This window comes from Larus michahellis, chromosome 3, assembly GCF_964199755.1.
Source record: "Larus michahellis chromosome 3, bLarMic1.1, whole genome shotgun sequence".
Taxonomy (NCBI): Eukaryota; Metazoa; Chordata; class Aves; order Charadriiformes; family Laridae; genus Larus; species Larus michahellis.
In genome coordinates, this window is record NC_133898.1 from 40,725,118 (window position 1) to 40,742,687 (window position 17,570).

The following is a 17,570-nucleotide window of genomic DNA, read 5'->3' on the forward strand; positions in this document are numbered from 1 at the left end:
TAACGCCAGAAACATTTTGGGGCAGGAAAAGGTCCCCTAATAAACATCCTATGTGTAGGATTATATAGTTGCATGGAAAAAAAATATTGTTTTGTAGTACTGTTTTCTTTAACAATGTGATTCGTGCCGGAAACTGAATGTCCTATTTGATATAGCAAGCAGAGGTTAAAGCCATCATAAGTAGTTTGGTACACTTATTTCCTGTATTGTATGGGAGCTTGCTTTATTATTATTCTTTTTTAAGTAAAGAATTCGAGCTCTACTGCTGCCAAATAGATCATCATCCAACCATAGCACTGATGACAGACCCACACTGAAGCTATGAGTAGTCCAGTGCCTTACCTGTGCATGACTTTACCTGCTGCAAGGGAATCTCCTCGACAGGAGAGCAGGCGTGCACGATCTCCACCTTGAACTTACGTCAAAGATTTAGAGAAAAAAAACAGTAACAAAACCCAACCAACAATACCAAACAGGCTGCTGCAGACCCCGTCAATCTCTAGTCACACATACTTCATTCTGCCAGTACCTAAATATCTAACATCATTACCAGAGTGAAACTTGAGGTTGTTTACAAGGTTTTTATGTTTCAAATTTTCTTGTTTTTCTAGATTGTTATCGTTGGTTTTTCATGTATAGCAGTGGTGAGATTACAGAGGAGCATTAATCCATACCTTTATGTGTACATCTTTTACCCAAAGGAAATTCCAGAGGAAACACCTAAATCTTGCAGCGCTATCATTCATGTCTCTCTACGAAGAGTACTCTGTCTACAGCTGCGAAACAGAACCGTTGTTTATGCATAGCAATCAGTATAACGAGTGGTTTGCTCTCATGGAGCACAAGGTCTCATAGATTGCTGAGCTGTTCCCTCTTCGGTAGGTAGCATGGATTGAATCAGTCAGAAAAGCTTGGCATTGTCATCATGAAGCGTCAGCAAAGACTATTGACTTATTATTGCGGTGCGCTCTTCCTTCCACAGAGTGGCTGCAGCGATTCCACTGGCTGGTAACATCCCCCGCTACATGGCATGGCAGGGTGTTAGTGGTGAATCTTGGGGCAAAGGCAGTACCAAAAACTATGGGGTAAAATTCCACAACGAGCTGATTAGCAGTTTGCTGCCCTTTGCGCTTTTGAAAATAATTTCTGTTGATTTTTAAAACATCTTCTACAAAGACAGCGTAACAGTTAAAACACAGTAATGTGATGGCTAGAAACTGTGCTCTATCTATTTAGGTTTCTATTTAATTTGATGAAATGGTAAAAGACGAGGGGAACTGTTTAAAAAAAAAATACTGTTGTCTACATACATCATTGGATTTACTGTGATTTTACTGCAAAATAACATAACTATCTTTATGTGTTATACCCAAAAAACTGAAAATAGGTATTTTGTATCTGTCGCCAAGTTCACAGTGTAGTTACTAGACAGTAACATAGTTGAAAGTTATTAAGGATCTGATCTCTGCATTAATTTGTTACAATGCCATTCTACCTTCAGCAAGAGCAAAAAAATGATAATTGGTACGTGGATACAAATTAAGAGTTTAATATCCCATGCAGCTGTTTACATCTGCTTAATTAAGCAGGAGCGACTTTACATTAGCATTGCTACGATACCATAAATACACACAAGAGAAAAAGGTACAATCATGTTAGCCACCCTCTTAATGTCAAATCAATGCAAGTTAGGTACTTTTTATTTCAGTGTTGTTTTTTAATGGTTAAAAAAAAAGTCTTCACGTTTAAGGAGGATCTTCAGGTCTGATACATTTGGTTTTGGTACAAGTGCCAGGATTTTGTAAAAAGACCGTGCTCCTGTAGGCAGACGGTTTAAGCACTAAATGAAGAGCTCTAATGGAAACCACTAACTTAAATATAGTTGGAAGTCAGTGAGTAATTTTGCTGTTGGAGCCTTTACAAGAGCATCGCAGTCATTTTGTACAGTAATAGGAGGCAAGTAAATACCCATCTAGAAAAACGCAGTGCTGTTTTAACACTGATGAAGGTCTAACACTTTGACTGTGTGGCATAAACTCTTTGTTTCACGTATTTACCAGCAGCTCCGGCACAGAGCGGCTTGTTTTGCTTTTTGATTAAGGATCCCCTGAAGTAACGCAGACGAGCCTGTTGGTATTTTGAGAGGTATGTACAATCAGGACAGGCCTTGGATTAACACAACACATCAATATAACAGAAAAACTGTACTTTGGTCAGAACTATCGAAGTCCGTTAACCATCAGCATAAGAACACAACCTCGGTTGGTGCCGTTTTTAATGATTAGAAATAATACATTGTAAAACAAAAAGTGAAAAAATTCCAGCGTGATACTTATAAACAAAGAACAAAGAGAAAACAAAAAAGCTTCGGTTTTGCCTGATTTATAGTATTTATAATACAACAGATCATTAGTCCGAGGTAATACCAGTAATAACTTTTCAGTCCTTCAAGGACTGCTCAAAAATTAAGAACAGTGTAATAGTAATGCATGTCAGGTTAAAAGCGAGACTTGATTGTTAAACAAATCCCTTGCCCTTTTTAGTTAGGGATCTGTGATTGCAAGTATAAAATTGGAAATAAGTCTATACAGTAAGAACTACAGAACGTTAGAGTCCTGCGCGGTGCGTCATTAGCCCCTGCCTGTACTCAGGACTACAGCCGATTATGTAAAAATCAGATATTTCAACAGAGAAAAGACTTTGTTCCAGAATAGCCCTTAAAAAATTTAGAATACTGTTAGTTTGCATAAAATAGCCAAACAAGATGAATTCAGAAGTCCAAATTTTGGCATGAGGTAAAACCATGTGCATTTATTTCATCTGCATTTTAGACTTATTAAGCATAAAATTAAATATGTTGACTGTAATGAATTCAGTCATACAAGTGCAAGTCTTCGGCTAGAACGTATTTTATGGCAGTTTATTTAAAAAATGTACCAGTAAATCATAAAAGAGGGATCATGTCCATTTAACGTTTATTGAAGTATACAGGAGGTTTTCTTTAGAATCAAATATGAGCATGAATATATGGCCAAACGTAAAATCTATCAAATTCAGTGAAAATTTTCTGACTTTAAATAGTAGCTGTAAGAATGACCAATATATATTCTTTGTTACAACCGCCCTCACTCTACAAGTAAAAAAAAAATAATAAACATTCAGTAAACATTCTTTCCTAAGGTAGTTTCCCTTATATATCAGTGATTTATCCATTTCTTGTATACATAACTTTTTAAACATACCAATCAGTGGTTCTCACAATTGAAAAATAAAAGCACAAAAAAGTTTACACTCTTGTACAGGTAAATAAAAGATCATCTTGAATTAAACTGTATATCCTTAAGGGCATAGTATAGTTTCAATTTCATTACCTATTACATAATTAGCTTCTTACATACAAATATTGACATATTTGGCTTGTGCTTCAAAGCCTTTGTGTCTAGAAAGTCCATGTCAATGCAACTCATAACTTGAAATCAGTGGGGATATCTTTACTGCTGCTGGGTTTAACCTGTTCGTGCAACAGAGTCTCTTCTGAACTAGTTGTGGCACTGCATTTTTCTGTGGAGTCCTCAGTGTCCGGATCCAACCCTTCGGGACAGGGAAGTTTGAGAAGTTCTTCCCGCAACTGAGCCGTGTGACGCTGAATATACAAAAAGAAGTCAGCATGGAAGAGACTGCAGTTAATTTTCACGATGTTACAGAACGCAAGGCAAAAAAAGGAGTAAGTAGAAAAGGTGGAAATATACTGTTTCAATGACTGGATGAACTCTTCCCCTGTATTTAAGGGCTGGTGCTTTCCTTGTACTGACAGAACAATTAGCAAATGCTGCTAGGGACAAATTAAAGGCAGTAAACAGAACTGCAGCAAACAAATGCATCAATATAATGCTCCGCTATATAGTGCTCCGCTATTTGTCTTGCAGTTGATCTGCAATCACAGCAGAAACAGGCTTGGACTAGATGGTTCATAGCATCAAAACATGAATTGATAAAGAGCTCATGGTCTTGATGAGATCTCCTACAGAGACAGCTATACAGAGACTCCTGTACTCAGCACAGTAACAGGACCAGTCAGTCACACTGAAGGAATGGAAGTCTAGCAATAGAAAAAAGAAGCCTTTCAAACTTTTTTTTTTTTTCCCCCAGGGGAAGGAAAAAAAAAAAAAAAAAGAAAGGTCTGTTGTCTGTGTGGACACAAACTACACAAATGATAATACTTGGCCTAGGAAGGAAGAAAACAATAATGGTTCTAACTGCTGATAAAAATTTAACACAGAGTAAAATTAATTGTAGTGGAGCACAGTTCAGTAACTCTGCTTGTCTATTCAAAAAGCTTGTTTTCTGGCAAGGAATGGGCAGTAGCACAACTTTTATCACAAACCCCCAGCCACCCTTAGAGAGAACAAAATAAACTATATCTTACATAAGTATTTGGGTGCTAAAGGAAAATCTAACTTGTAGAAAAAAATTCTGGAGGAGAAGTGGTGTGCACATACACTATATCTCTTGGCAGCTGAGGAACTTAGGTTTGTTTACATGTTTTAAAGTTGCTGGGGTTTTCTATTATTATTATTATAAAAATCAGCTGCTGAGCAATTTCGTCGCCATTTGTCATGTTTGCATTAAAGAACATAAAATTATAAAAGCAAGTCTCACCTTTAGAGCTGCTGCATGATGGGACATAGTCCTGCCTACCCGTTTGTCACTGCTGTACTGCTGTATGTCTGCTATCCACTCCTCACACTGAGCCATGATCTCCACTCTTTTCAAGTAAAAATGTTTGTGGATGACCTGCAAGAAAATATTCCAAATGAAAGCATGGTGTGTTTGTTGTTTTCTAAGAACCATAGACTTCAACAGTACAAAATTTGCAAGATCCCTGTGAGCCTAACTGGATATAAGGGGAGGGGAAAAAAAAATCAATTTATCTGCAACCTGGTTCAATGCATTGAACCAGGTTGCAGATAAATTGTGGAATTTTTGTCCTTGGAGGTTTCCAAGACCCAACTAGAAAAAACTCCTGAGGAACCTGGTCTGAATTCAGCTGATCCTCTTTTGAGGAGGAGGTTGGCCTGGATGTCTCTTCCAGTCTGTATGAATCTACGACTCGTGTACAGCCATTGCAGCCTTCGCTTGTGTTACCTGGGTGAAGGGTAAATGAGTGCCAGAAACACAGTATCACAGCGGGGAAAAGAAAAAGTGTTGGCAAAACGTTAAGACACATTCTTCCGTTCACTATGCAGGCACTACACATGGATGTTTATATCTGCATAGGGGCAGGGTTACACAGATAGAATCATAGAATCTTCATGGTTGGAAAGGACCTTTGAGGTCATCGAGTCCAACCAAACAACCTACAATCTCTGCCACTAGAGCATGCCCTGAAGTGCCACATCTAGACGTTTCCTAAACACCTCTAGGGATGGTGACTCAACCACCTCCCTGGGCAGGCTGGTCCAGTGCCTGACCACTCTTTCAGTAAAGTAAGTAATTCTTCCTAATATCTAATCTAAACCTCCCCTGCCGCAACTTCAGACCATTTCCTCTGGTCCTGTCGTTATAGATACAATATTAAGGCTTTTATTTTTGGTTTCACAGTCCTATTTGATTAAAGAAGGGTGGGTAGGAAATGTATGCACCATGTCTTCCCCTATCACTAACCACTCGCTGCCTGAACAGAAAACAGATGAGCAGAAACACTGTCAACGTGATGAGCACAGGAACAGAACATGCTTCTGCATAGAGCAGGATCACAGCAGCTGCTATGGAAGAGGTACAACCACAGGGACGTGCCCTGTGCAGAGGCAGCACCTCTGGGGACAACTGGAGCTCCCAGGCAATAGTAGTTGAGCCACTTCCAGTTTGGGTGGAACCAGCATTTGATCGCATAGTAATTTTGGTATTTCTGTACAGATTTGAGTTTTAAAAAAACCAAGCGATCAATCCTCAGACAACGTTGTGAAACTCTGCTTAGTGTTGGCTTTGTCTTAAATGGTTTTCTAAAACTCTGCCTGGTGAAAGAAACAATAAAATCAAAGAAATTTTATTGAGCACAGAGAGTTCTTGGCAATACTGCAACATAATTGACAAAATCATCTTTCCCTTTAGACGTTACAGAATATAGCTATCTGTCTAAAGAAAAACTGCATATTGAAGCCATAATTGGCTCCAATTCTGGATGCATTCCTTATATCCATAATGGAGCTTGGAAGAACTGCCAAAGACCAGCAGTTCGGATCTCTTGAGCCTACCTGTCATTTAAGACACTGAAGACAGCTCAGATTTGTGAAGACAAAAGATCTTTGAAGCTGAAGGATGTACGTTCTTTCATAGACGTAAGTTTTCAGGATGCCTTTGCATTTATGTTACTGAATGATCATCATGGTTAAGGTTCCTAACACAACCCTACAAAAACTCTATAGGTCTTAACAAGAAGCCAGCTCCTCAGAGCAGTGCTCAGATAATCTATACAAGAGACGCATTTTCATTCCGATGGGGCTGCGTCTCTGACTCTCTGGAGTCATTTGCCCCATGGAATAAAGGGGAGGCTCAAATGGACATCTCATGCATGATGTTTCCAAATATTTGCATTATTCTTAACACTCAAACAAGATAAATAAATCAAGAAGGTATTTACTGTGTTTCACAAAACCTACCTCCTTAAAACATGGTGATGGGTTTCTGATTTGTTCAAGCATTGCCCACTTGACCGTTGCCTGTCGTATATTTCCATCGTATTCTCTGGAGCTCTGGGTACCGCTCGGAGTACCTCTTGATCGTTCATAACCCGGTTCATTAAAATATGGTTCTGCTACCAGTATTAGGGATTGGACAGACACTAACACCTGTTAAGAGAAGAAACTAAATATTAAAATTGTGCCACCCGCTTGTTTTTATAAATATACGTAGTTTTGCTCACCTTATGTGCAAAACCACTTCTCTGGCAAAGTACTGACATTTATAATACAGGCTACTTGCAAGTAGGGAACGTCCGTGCTTTTAAACCAAAGCCACTACTACACATAAAGAAACTTAAGTCCTACAACTAGGTATTTAGCTTAAACACTGAGAAAACGAAAAGATAAGTTAAAAATAACAAAACCCCAAATATAAGTAAAAGAAAACATTTAAAGGAAGAGATGTCTGATTGCAGCCTTTTGTGAAAGAAAGTGTATTTGTCAAGTTCTCAGTCAACAATTCTTGAACTTTTCCTGTGTCTGAGCTTACTCATCCTTCTGATTCTGAACTCGATGGAAAAGGAACAAGGGAGGTAAAATGCGAACCACTGGAATTAATCTTGGTATACACGCTATCCCATTTTTTCTTCCAAATGCATTCAATTGATTTAGGTATGTTTTTAGCCCTTTAGTTTCAGATTTTACATAAAACACAATGCGTCACATGCCATTAAAACAAAACTTCAGTATTTCTCTCGAGACTGGAAAAAAATGTTTTCAGTACTATAGCAACAAAGCACCAACTATTCAGTGATAAGGAAATGACAATTTTGCCCCTTTCAATTTTATTATCAAGTACATGTGGGAACAGATGCAGACAAGGCATTTAACTATATGTCCAAGTATTTAAAATATAAAACAGAATTAAATAGGGCACTTCGGAATCCAAATGTATATGTACTACATATTCCTGATTTGTTGGCTTGCTAATTTTCCCAGTATTAGAGTGTTTGGCCCTGTCAACCTGTTGTTGTACTTAATCAGAACGATGTTAGGTGCAAAACCATTGTTATATAGGTAGAAAAACATCGTTTTTTTTTTCATTTAATTCATTAAATGAAGGTTTGGTTTTTCTTACATACTTAGGACCAAGTCCACCAAGAACTTTAGGAATTACAATTCTGTGACACATACGTAGTCCCAGAACTATAAAGAATTCAACAAAGGTGACTTGAACACTTACGTTTCCTCAAATATTGACAAACTGATGATATGTTACGTGCCTAAAAATGGCATTTCCAGCACCTGACGATACTTAGCTGCAAGACCTCCACTGCAGGAGATGAAAAACGTCAGGGCAGCTCTTTCTGGAGCTGACTCTCCTCCCACCCTAGATACAATATAAAGCTTGGAGCCATCCCCTAATTTAGCAGCCCGGTTTGTGAATTTGGATATGGATGACAACAGTCCTTTTTCTTGGAACGTGCAGAACATACAGCTCACGTCAGATAGATACGGTGTCAGTGACAGTTCAAGGCTTTGGTTCTTGCACAGGGCAGCGCCCCAAGAAGTAGGTAGTTGTGCTCTCTGCTTAAAGGTGGTGTGGTCTCAGAGTTTCTCTTGTAGCAATGCCAGCACGAAGGCGTTCCACCTTGCCATACTCTCTGCGACGTGTATTGACACAACGCCAAACCAGTAACTCGTATCAAAGCAACAGCCCAAGAACCAGTTGAATAAACCAGGTTAATCTCAGTCCCACCATCGCCTCACAGAAACACGCCCTTATTGCTTTTGGTGCTGTGACACCATCTTTGTAGTTGCGTAGTTGCTGTGCTTTGTCTATAGCACAGAAAGGCAATCTCAGGCAGCTCAGTCTTTATCCTGATGGATAAGGCAGGTGGCCGTGCAGTGGGAAACGTGAACTAGCATCTTCCTTTGGGCTGAGATGGAAAATTAAGTTTTTCTGTTTCCCAGTAGGTGCTCCAGCTATCTGCTGTTATACGGTATAGTGTGCACCATCACGTTGTCTCCCGTGCCCGCCATGCATTCATCTAGAAGCAGCCATGGCTGTTTTGTGTCACACTTAAAAATTAACATATAGGTAAATGCGTTAAAATATACAGAATGTGCCTCGCAAATCAGGTTCCAGCACGAAAATGGCCACTTGTGACACTAAAAAAGGCAGAATATTAATGCAAATGTGCTGAGACAAAGACAGAGTACTTCAGGTACCTAAGGTGTTTTGGTGATCTGTGGCCTTTACATGTGTCTGGAAGTAGTTGGGTTTTGCTTTTTAAAATTTTACATTTTAGAGATATATGTATTTTTAAATAGCTAGGTAGAGAAATTTGACACTATGCACCATTGTACTTTCTTGGCCTTAATAAAGAGTTGTTACTTTGAATTATAATTGTAATGAATGAGAAACTCTAAACTGATCTTCCACATTCATTTGGGTTATAAAAGTGAGTTTCTGAAGTATTTTGGGTGGTCTGACAATAGCTTCATCTTTAAGCCAGAAAACACATGTACAGCTTAATCCTTTCCAAGCAATTTAGTTAGTCCTACAGCTGTTTTCCATTTAAAAGCTACAAAGTGTTTTTCTCCCAGAACGGTGGGAACTTTTTCCAACACCTTTCTTACTATTTTCAAAATGATACCCTAAAAAACTTCAAAATTTGAAGCTTAAATGCTGCGTGAGATTTCTTACAATCAAATCTAACACTTTAATCTAAAAAAAAAAAAAAAAAAAAAAAAAAGACTTTAGTGAAAATAAGACTCCATACTACTTGCACCTTTCTGCACTGATTTTATAGTTAAAAGAGTCCAAAATGTTAGTTCATCTCTTGATTAAGAAGTTGTATCTTGGGAAAGCGACACTATGTAAGGAACCACAACTTAGATTTCCAAATCATAGTTGTCCCTTGAAGGAAGAAGGAACATTAGTATCTCCAAGGATGGAAATTCCACCATTTCTCTTAGACAACTGTCCTAGTGTTCGATCACTGTCATGTGAAAAAGTTTTTCCTAATATTTAAATCAAAATTTCCCACATCCCATCTTGTGTCAACTGGTACTTGTCCTAGTGCTCTGCATCTGTAAGAGGTGCCTGGCTCCATCTTCTCTATACCTTCCCCATTTAGGTATTGAAGACAGCCGTAAGATCTCTTTGCCATTGGTCCAGCCACTTCTTCACCCACTTACAACGCACATCTCACCGATGTGGCTACAAGGGTGCTAGGGGGGCCTGCATCAGAGGTCTTGCTATAGTCAAAGTAAGCTATGTCCACCGCTCTCCCCTTGTGCAGAGCCAGTCACCTCACTGTAGAAGGCAACCAGGCCAGGAGTGCTATCCGCCCCCAGTAAATCCACGCTAGCTGTTCTCAATCACTTTCTTGTCTTCCATTTGCTTGAAAATAGCTTCCAGGAGGATTTGCTCCATAATCTTCCCAAGGAGTCCGGTGGTGCTGACCAGCCTGCAGCTCCTTCTTGCCCGATTTGAAGCTGGGTGTGAGATTTGCCAGGAAGCTCCCTTGATTGTTCTGACCTTTCAAAGATGAGAGCTAGTGGTGTTGCAATGACACTGGCTGGCTCCCTCAGCACCCCCTGATCCATGAGATTTGGTTTCATGAGCCTGTGGGTCCAATCAGCTTGAATACTGTTTCTTCTGCTGTGGGTGATTCCTCATTCTCACAGACCTTCCTAGTGAGGGCTCAGGGACACAGGAAAGCAAATCTTACCCCTAAAGAGCGAGGCAGAGATGAGCCCTGCCTTTGCTATGTCCTTGTCAGTAGGTTCCCTGCCCCACTGAGCGGCAGGAAAGCCTAAGGAAAATGTATAAGAAGCCCTTGTTGCTCTTTATATCCCTTGCCATTTTCACCTGAGCTGAGCTTTGGTGTTCCTGATTTCTCTCCTGAATGGCCAGCGTCTTTATTTCTAAAAAGTAGCCCATTCTCTCCTTCCACCTCCTGCGTACTTTCTTTTTGCAGTTGAGCTTTGGCAGGAGTTCCTTGTTTACCCACGCTGGCCTTCTGCCACTCTTGCTTGACCTCCGCACACTGGAATAGACCATTCTTGAACTTTTAGGAGACTGGTCAACCAGCGCTCCAAGGCCGATTCCTGAACAAGCCGAAATCTGTTCTGCTGAAGGCCAGGGTTGTTTATTCTACTATGCTGAAACACAAACTTTGCCAAAAGACTTTTAGGATATGGAACAGAAAACGTACCTTGTGCTACATAATTCCTCCAAGGAAGCAATAAATTCAGGAAGCGCCATAGGAAATAAGCCATTGCAAGCTTTACTTTTATTTAATGTATGTGCTTATTAGTCAGTGCATTTCTATGATATAAAGCTGAAAATTATAAAGAATGTATGTCCTAATAAATTCAAGTCTAATTTAACACTAATTGTTATTGAACACAGTATACCTATGCTTTAACTCCCTTCAGCTTTATTCTTCTATTCAGCTTACTTGTAGACTTTGAAGGACTACCCTTACAGATCTCACTAGCATACTTCGCTTCCTCATCTCTCACCACGTGGAGCCTGCTCTGTCTCCACCATAGCTAGCTTGTGATAGAGAGTTCCAGAAGCTGATGCCATCTTCCAGTCTCTTTTTTTTTTTTTTTTTTTAAATAAAGTATTTGAAATCTTCCAAGCAAAGTCCAGGCAGTGCAGGAACAAGCTGCACACATGAACAGCCACTCTTCAAGACAAGACCCATAGAAATATCAGTTGAAAAGAGCACTTTGAAGAACTTGTCTACTCTACAGCGTTTCTCTTCTAGTGTTCCAAGGACGTTTTCTGGACTTTTGTCTTACTTATGCTTATTTAAGAAAATTCTGGTTTAAAAGCACTAGAAAAAGAATCCTTAGGACTGACAGACCACTTACTACTCCTAAATAACATCTACTGAAGAGAAAGAAGAAATGCTCACCTGCAAAAAACTTGATGTTTGGGGATTCCATTTCTCTTCTGGCCTCCCGTGCCATGTGTTAAGTATGCTTAAACACACCTGAAAAGGTGACATTATTAATACCACAGACAAACATTATGAAAAAATTGTTCCGCTGGGCAGAACAAAATGTTAACATTATGTTTAATTTTTTTTGACAAACTTTTGTATAACTGCGTTCTGAAAGACAAATTTGTTTCCTATGAAACTAATTTGAAATAAAAGCAGATAAAAATAATGTGGATAAGCAAGAACAGCGTGTTAATAAATGAACAAAGTAAAGGTCGATTACTTTTCTTCAAGGAAAACCTATGGATTCTAGTGGCTCCAAAAATAAATGAATCATGAATACTATCTGATTCTCTGCTTTCCTCTTTAAATACTGTTCTAACACTTACTGTTGTGGGTTTTAAAGACAATCGTTCTGCTTAAGCATGTGAAAGGTGGTTTCTGTCACACAGACCATCGAGGGACTGGAAATATTCGTTAACTTTTATGACTGATCCGGGCTTTAGGGAAGCGTATGGAGTTCTTGAACCTTATCACAAAATGGAACAATCAAAGATAGGGAACACAAAGAGACAAAATAAGGAGAGGAAATTTAGAGGCGAGTATTTGCCAGGACTTAAGGTATATTAGGCAAAGAAAAGAGGAGATAAAGTCTCCGGTGTGAATTACATTTGGTGTCCATGTTAAGAGAAAACTCCGTGTCTAGTACTGGAAAGGAATATTACAGCTTTTGAAAATAGGGATCCCATGAACGACAGTGGAATAAGGGGAAAATATTAGCCTGTGGATTAAATGTTTACACATACACACACAAAAAAAGGCTGAAGGAGTGCCACAGTGCTACAGCCAAAGCTACTCTGCGGGCCTGTGCTTTGGTGGGGACATACGCATCGCCATCTCTATAGCTCTGCAGAGAATTTAACGTGTGCTTATTTTTATTCCAAATAGAAATTGCATCTCCCTGATATGCACTTGACTTTTTGTTAGCTTTTTGGAGCCTTTACAATGAGCCACAACATACCAAGGAGATGGGGAAGGGAAGGGGGAAAGCTTAACTTTTAATATTATTTGAAAAAGCTTTACTATTTTTTGAGAAAACTGTCATTAAGTCCATACTTTAGAGTTACTTTTTTTTAAATAAAGGCTACTGAGATTAGGGAAAGCCTTTATCTTCCCACAAAAGGCACTTTTGCATGGAAAGAGACGGGGCACTGGTCAAACACGTTCAGTTGCAGCTGCTATGAAGCATACTTTGTCCGTGGAAAGGATCCTGGGTATTTCAGCAAGGCAAAATAGATTTCCAGCTGGTTAATTTAGCAAAGAAGATGGGAAAGAACATTTTTCTAGGTCCAAATTACTTGCATTTTGTTGCAATCTAGCTCATAAAGGCTTTAAAAAAAATCTCCAAGACTATTCAGAAAGGAGATCATTCCCATTTGAAACTGTTAAATCACTTGGCATTTCAGTTTGAAGACCAGTTTTAACCAAACAGCTTCCTGCAGTATATTGGGAGCGGCTGATCATTTGATTGTAAAATGAAGAAATTTTCATCCGTTTCACTTTCTTGTGACATCTATACACGGGAACAAAGGTGACCTACCTTGCCATCATTGTAGAGGTTGGGATTAAATCTCACGCTGTGGCCTCCAGTTGTTTCCAGATTCACAAGTGGAGGGGAATTAGGATAGTCTTGTGGAAAATATACATCAAATTCAAAGCAACCATTTGCGTAAGGGGTGTCTGCAGGACCAGTAATGAGAACCTACCATTGTAAAAAAAGAAAAAAAGATGCCAGTTTTAAAAAAAAAAGAAACAACAAAAAAACCCCAAACCCCTTATATTTGCCAAACAGTTGAGATTTTTCTACGTTATATGAAGCATTTTATTTCCACATCATAATCACATGCAGGCTGTCAGTCTGTTTATTTTGATACTCTGGGTAAGTGAAGCTCTCTGCTAATTCTCATTTCTCCAGATTATAAATGGAAAACAAAACAGAAGGAGCTAAAACTCTACCCCCTATTGGACGCTATTAATAGGACTTTTCTTCAAACTTCAGGTCCAAACTCCTCCATAGCTACTGCTTTTAATCGACTTAAATGGTCGTGTGCGAAGATACACTTGGACCATAATGGAGTAACAAAATTAAACTTTTCTCTTCAGAGTAGGTGAAGAAGAATGAACCTTGTTCTGTGACATCTGCTTGGCCAACAGAGCAGTCCTGGGGTAGATGAACTCTCCCTGCCCCCTGCCAAGTTATTGAGAAATCGGGATCAGACTAAAATACTACTACTTATGTTAAAGTTTGGACAGCAATTAAAGTACACGTGAAATACCTCTGGTTTATTTAAGGCACCTTCTTAAACATTTATCTGCCAAGCTGAAAAAGGGAAATAAAAATAACTTTGCTTCTTTACCTTCATAATGTCAAGCCGCTCCTCATCACAGCGTACAAAAACGCTGGATGAAGATGAGAGAGGCAGCGATGTTGAAAGAGTCACAGCTTCTTGAGCAAGACGTCGGGCTCTGGCAGCACTGTTGGCGTCACTTGCATTTTTTACCTGAGACATGTAGTGGTAATTTACTTTAAAAACCAATTTTCCGTCATCATCTTCAGAAACCATTTCAAATGTATCTAGAAGAGAAGAAAATTTTAATGCATCAGGACAATAGTGAAGTTAATAATGGATTAGGTCTTGGATAAAGATTCTAAGTATTTTTTAATCAGGAAAGTTTAATTTGCATTATATTACTGCAAAAAAATAACGTCTCTTTTGAGTTAGTTTTGTGAGAAAACAAAGCATTAACAGTCCTGGGTCAAATTAATTTCTGCAGCAAATTTACAAGCTTTCAAGTGCAAGTTGTCAAACGTACACCATTTCTGATTTGGAAAGCTACCAGCCTCTCCAGGCCGGGAAACTAACGGTACTTATGAATACATAATAATGCTAATAAGGGAATCAGTGTGAAGCAGAGTGCCAACAGTATTTACTTGTGTGGTGGCTGCAATGTGTTATTAAAGAATCATAAAAAAATTACAGTGCAGCTAGTTTTCTTTAATCACTTACTACGCAAAATCTGCTTGGCTTGGCTGCCAGGGTGAAAAGCTACCCTTGCAGACTTGCCTACCTCCTATTCTTGGCATACGCTCCAAACATTTGTGAGGAAAACCCCTTACAAACACAACAGCAAAGAAACGCGATTGCAAATGCTGTCACTGCAACTCAAAAGATAGTCATAGAACATGTTTTTGCAATAATTTTATAGCTCTGTTTGGATGAGATACTATTTGTTCTGTACGAATTTTTTTTAACGTGTTCCCTTTATAGCCAAAATAAGCACCGATTCCCATCACATTTTCCCAATGCAACATACTGCACTCCATGAAAGGACACAACGAAGTTATACTACAGTTTCATGTTAAAAACCCCACCCTTTAATCTGAATCCTAGTCCATTTAAACAATAAAAGCTACACTAACAAACATATATAGAGTCATATACGAGCTTTAAAAAAATCTACTAACATTTCAATATGCTTTGAGGACTGAAAGACTCACAAATCATTACTGGAATGAAAACATGAGTATCGTCATTGAATTAATCTGATCCCTTGAATTCATCTAGTGTACGTTTAGAACATTTCTTATTAGTTCAAAGAGTGCATTAGTTGTTAATCAAAAATACAGACTTACATCATTTTCTGTATGTGAAAAGTCTCAGTGGTCACATACGTAAAAAAGTTGGTAACTTTCTAAAACAATTAGGGATTCAAGGCAACAGATTGCTTATTTCTTAGATATCTCCGTTCTAAGAGACAAATATTCACACTTCTCAACCTACCAAACTGGAGTTTTTTCATGACAGCCACATACTTTTCTTCAAGAGACCGTAAAACAGACAAAGGCTTGGGCTTCACAGCAGCCTTTTTGGAGTATTCAGCCATCTTCTTTTCTGTTATATAAAATGTGATGAGTATTTGTAGTTAACCATGTAATTTTGAGACAAGTAGAGCAAGCACTGGGGGATTATTTAGCTTGAAGTGACATTTTATGGTGACACTGTTTGCAGAGAAGCCTGAAAACGGGATCGTTCACAACATACAAATCCTTTTTTCTCACTACTACATATTTCATTATCTGAACAGCTCAAAGTAAATACAGATTTTTATCTCAGAAATAATTCTTGGCTGCTGCTACTATGAATATTCTTTTATTGTTTCTTCTGATTCTTTTTTTTTTTTTAATTTAAAGTAGGAAGTATGACATACACTTTAGTGGATGGACGTTAACACAAGTATTCTTGATGCATTCTCCAAAATCAAGAGTTGATTATACACGCCTTTTTAAAATCTACACCCCTGATTAAGCTACTTAATCTTTAGGGGTTTTTTACTAGACAACCACATGGTCCTTTGAACGTCTGCAGGTTCAATCCATGAGTTAAGACTTTGTTCTGCATTCATGTAGTTAAGAGTTAATCTAATGCACAAGATTTAGTTTTAACAGCAAAGGCTTTACTATTAAAGGTCATGTATGTTGTCATCTGCCACGAAAACAAAAAAAAGGTGCTACGATATTTTGCTGAAAGTTGTGAGGTGTATTCTCACCTCCTTGAATGATTCTATTTCCTGACTGAAACATTTAAGAATTCCACAAGGTCCCACCCGCGTTTGAAAATGTGGGAGGGAGGGAGGAAGGGAGGAAGGGAGGAAGGGAGGAAGGGAGGAAGGGAGGAAGGGAGGAAGGGAGGAAGGGAGGAAGGGAGGAAGGGAGGAAGGGAGGAAGGGAGGAAGGGAGGAAGGGAGGAAGGGAGGAAGGAAGCAGTTTTTCTTGCTTTTAAGCTATTTTATAAGTTACCTGTTAATGAATGTATTACAAATAAACACTACAAAAGTATTTCTATTTTACCTTGGTTTGCTTGGCGCAAACTGGTGGTAGCAGCATAAACTATCTCTGCAGTCTTTTGGATGTCTGGTACCAAAAGCGTCAGTCCCTCTGGTTCTTGATCGGAAGTATCTGGTTTTACTCCTGCTTTAGCTTTGTCTTTTTTAGACCTGTTTTTGGCAAAGAAACAGGATATACCATGAAGGAATGTTTTTCAACCAGTCATACAGTACTCAGCATATTTGCCAACAGGGAAAAATACGAAAGATTAAAGATCAAGATTAAAACAACTCTTCTGAAATGGAACGTCTGTCTGTATCTCCAGGTCCATCACTGCATGCAGCCATCAGCTGTGACAGTGCTGAACATCCAGCCTTGATCCCACAAACAGAAGTACACCTGATATGAAGAGCAAAAGCGTGTATACAAAGCCAGTGATACCAGTACACGAGTTTCTGCTTCAACCATTTGCTACTTTTGATTGTTACGCCTGCATGCTGACCTTACATTTGCACATTTTCAAAAAAATATTAGAGAAGCTTATGAAACGAGCGTAGGAAAGATCATGTCGTGAATGTGCACTTCATCCACCCATGTAGATCCTGGTGCAAAAATCAAGTCCTAAATAGGTAACACAGAACTCTTTCCCATTCCATAACGCACTAGCCATTCTTTAAAATACACTGACAATAAAACACTAGGAAAACTCAAGTAAAAATTCCCAGTATGTCTATGAACTACAACCTCGCAAGCGAGTGGGTGAAAAAGGAAGTTTGTGTCTCTCTGCAGTTCTCTTCTGGGCTATAAATTTAAGACCTTTTATGTCAATAAACAGTTTAACGTAACGTAGTTCTAAAAGTCTTACAAATATAGAAGGTGCCTGTATTATATTGGATGTTTATAATCAATGTATTGCAAATTAAAATGGCAATTTAAACACCTCAAATTTTCATAATAATTTGAAAATACAGTATGTATTACCACCGTTGTTTGACAGAAGCTAGCTGCCTAATAATTGAAATATTTTGATTGTCATAAGCC

General features: G+C 38.7%; 1 protein-coding gene across 11 annotated transcripts in view; it reads right to left on the minus strand.

Moving 5' to 3' along the window:
- Positions 1–2,257: 2,257 nt before the first annotated feature.
- BIRC6 (baculoviral IAP repeat containing 6) overlaps positions 2,258–17,570 on the minus strand; it is a 186,376-nt gene continuing 171,063 nt past the window's right edge. For all 11 annotated transcript variants that reach the window (XM_074579876.1, XM_074579873.1, XM_074579869.1 and 8 more), the window contains 8 exons: positions 16,554–16,699; positions 15,487–15,597; positions 14,062–14,279; positions 13,245–13,406; positions 11,618–11,695; positions 6,660–6,848; positions 4,660–4,794; positions 2,258–3,643 (listed from right to left, as the gene is read on the minus strand). In XM_074579876.1, coding sequence (XP_074435977.1) covers positions 3,464–3,643; positions 4,660–4,794; positions 6,660–6,848; positions 11,618–11,695; positions 13,245–13,406; positions 14,062–14,279; positions 15,487–15,597; positions 16,554–16,699 — 1,219 coding nt within the window. In that variant the 3' untranslated portion in view covers positions 2,258–3,463. The remainder of the gene's footprint in view (positions 3,644–4,659; positions 4,795–6,659; positions 6,849–11,617; positions 11,696–13,244; positions 13,407–14,061; positions 14,280–15,486; positions 15,598–16,553; positions 16,700–17,570) is intronic.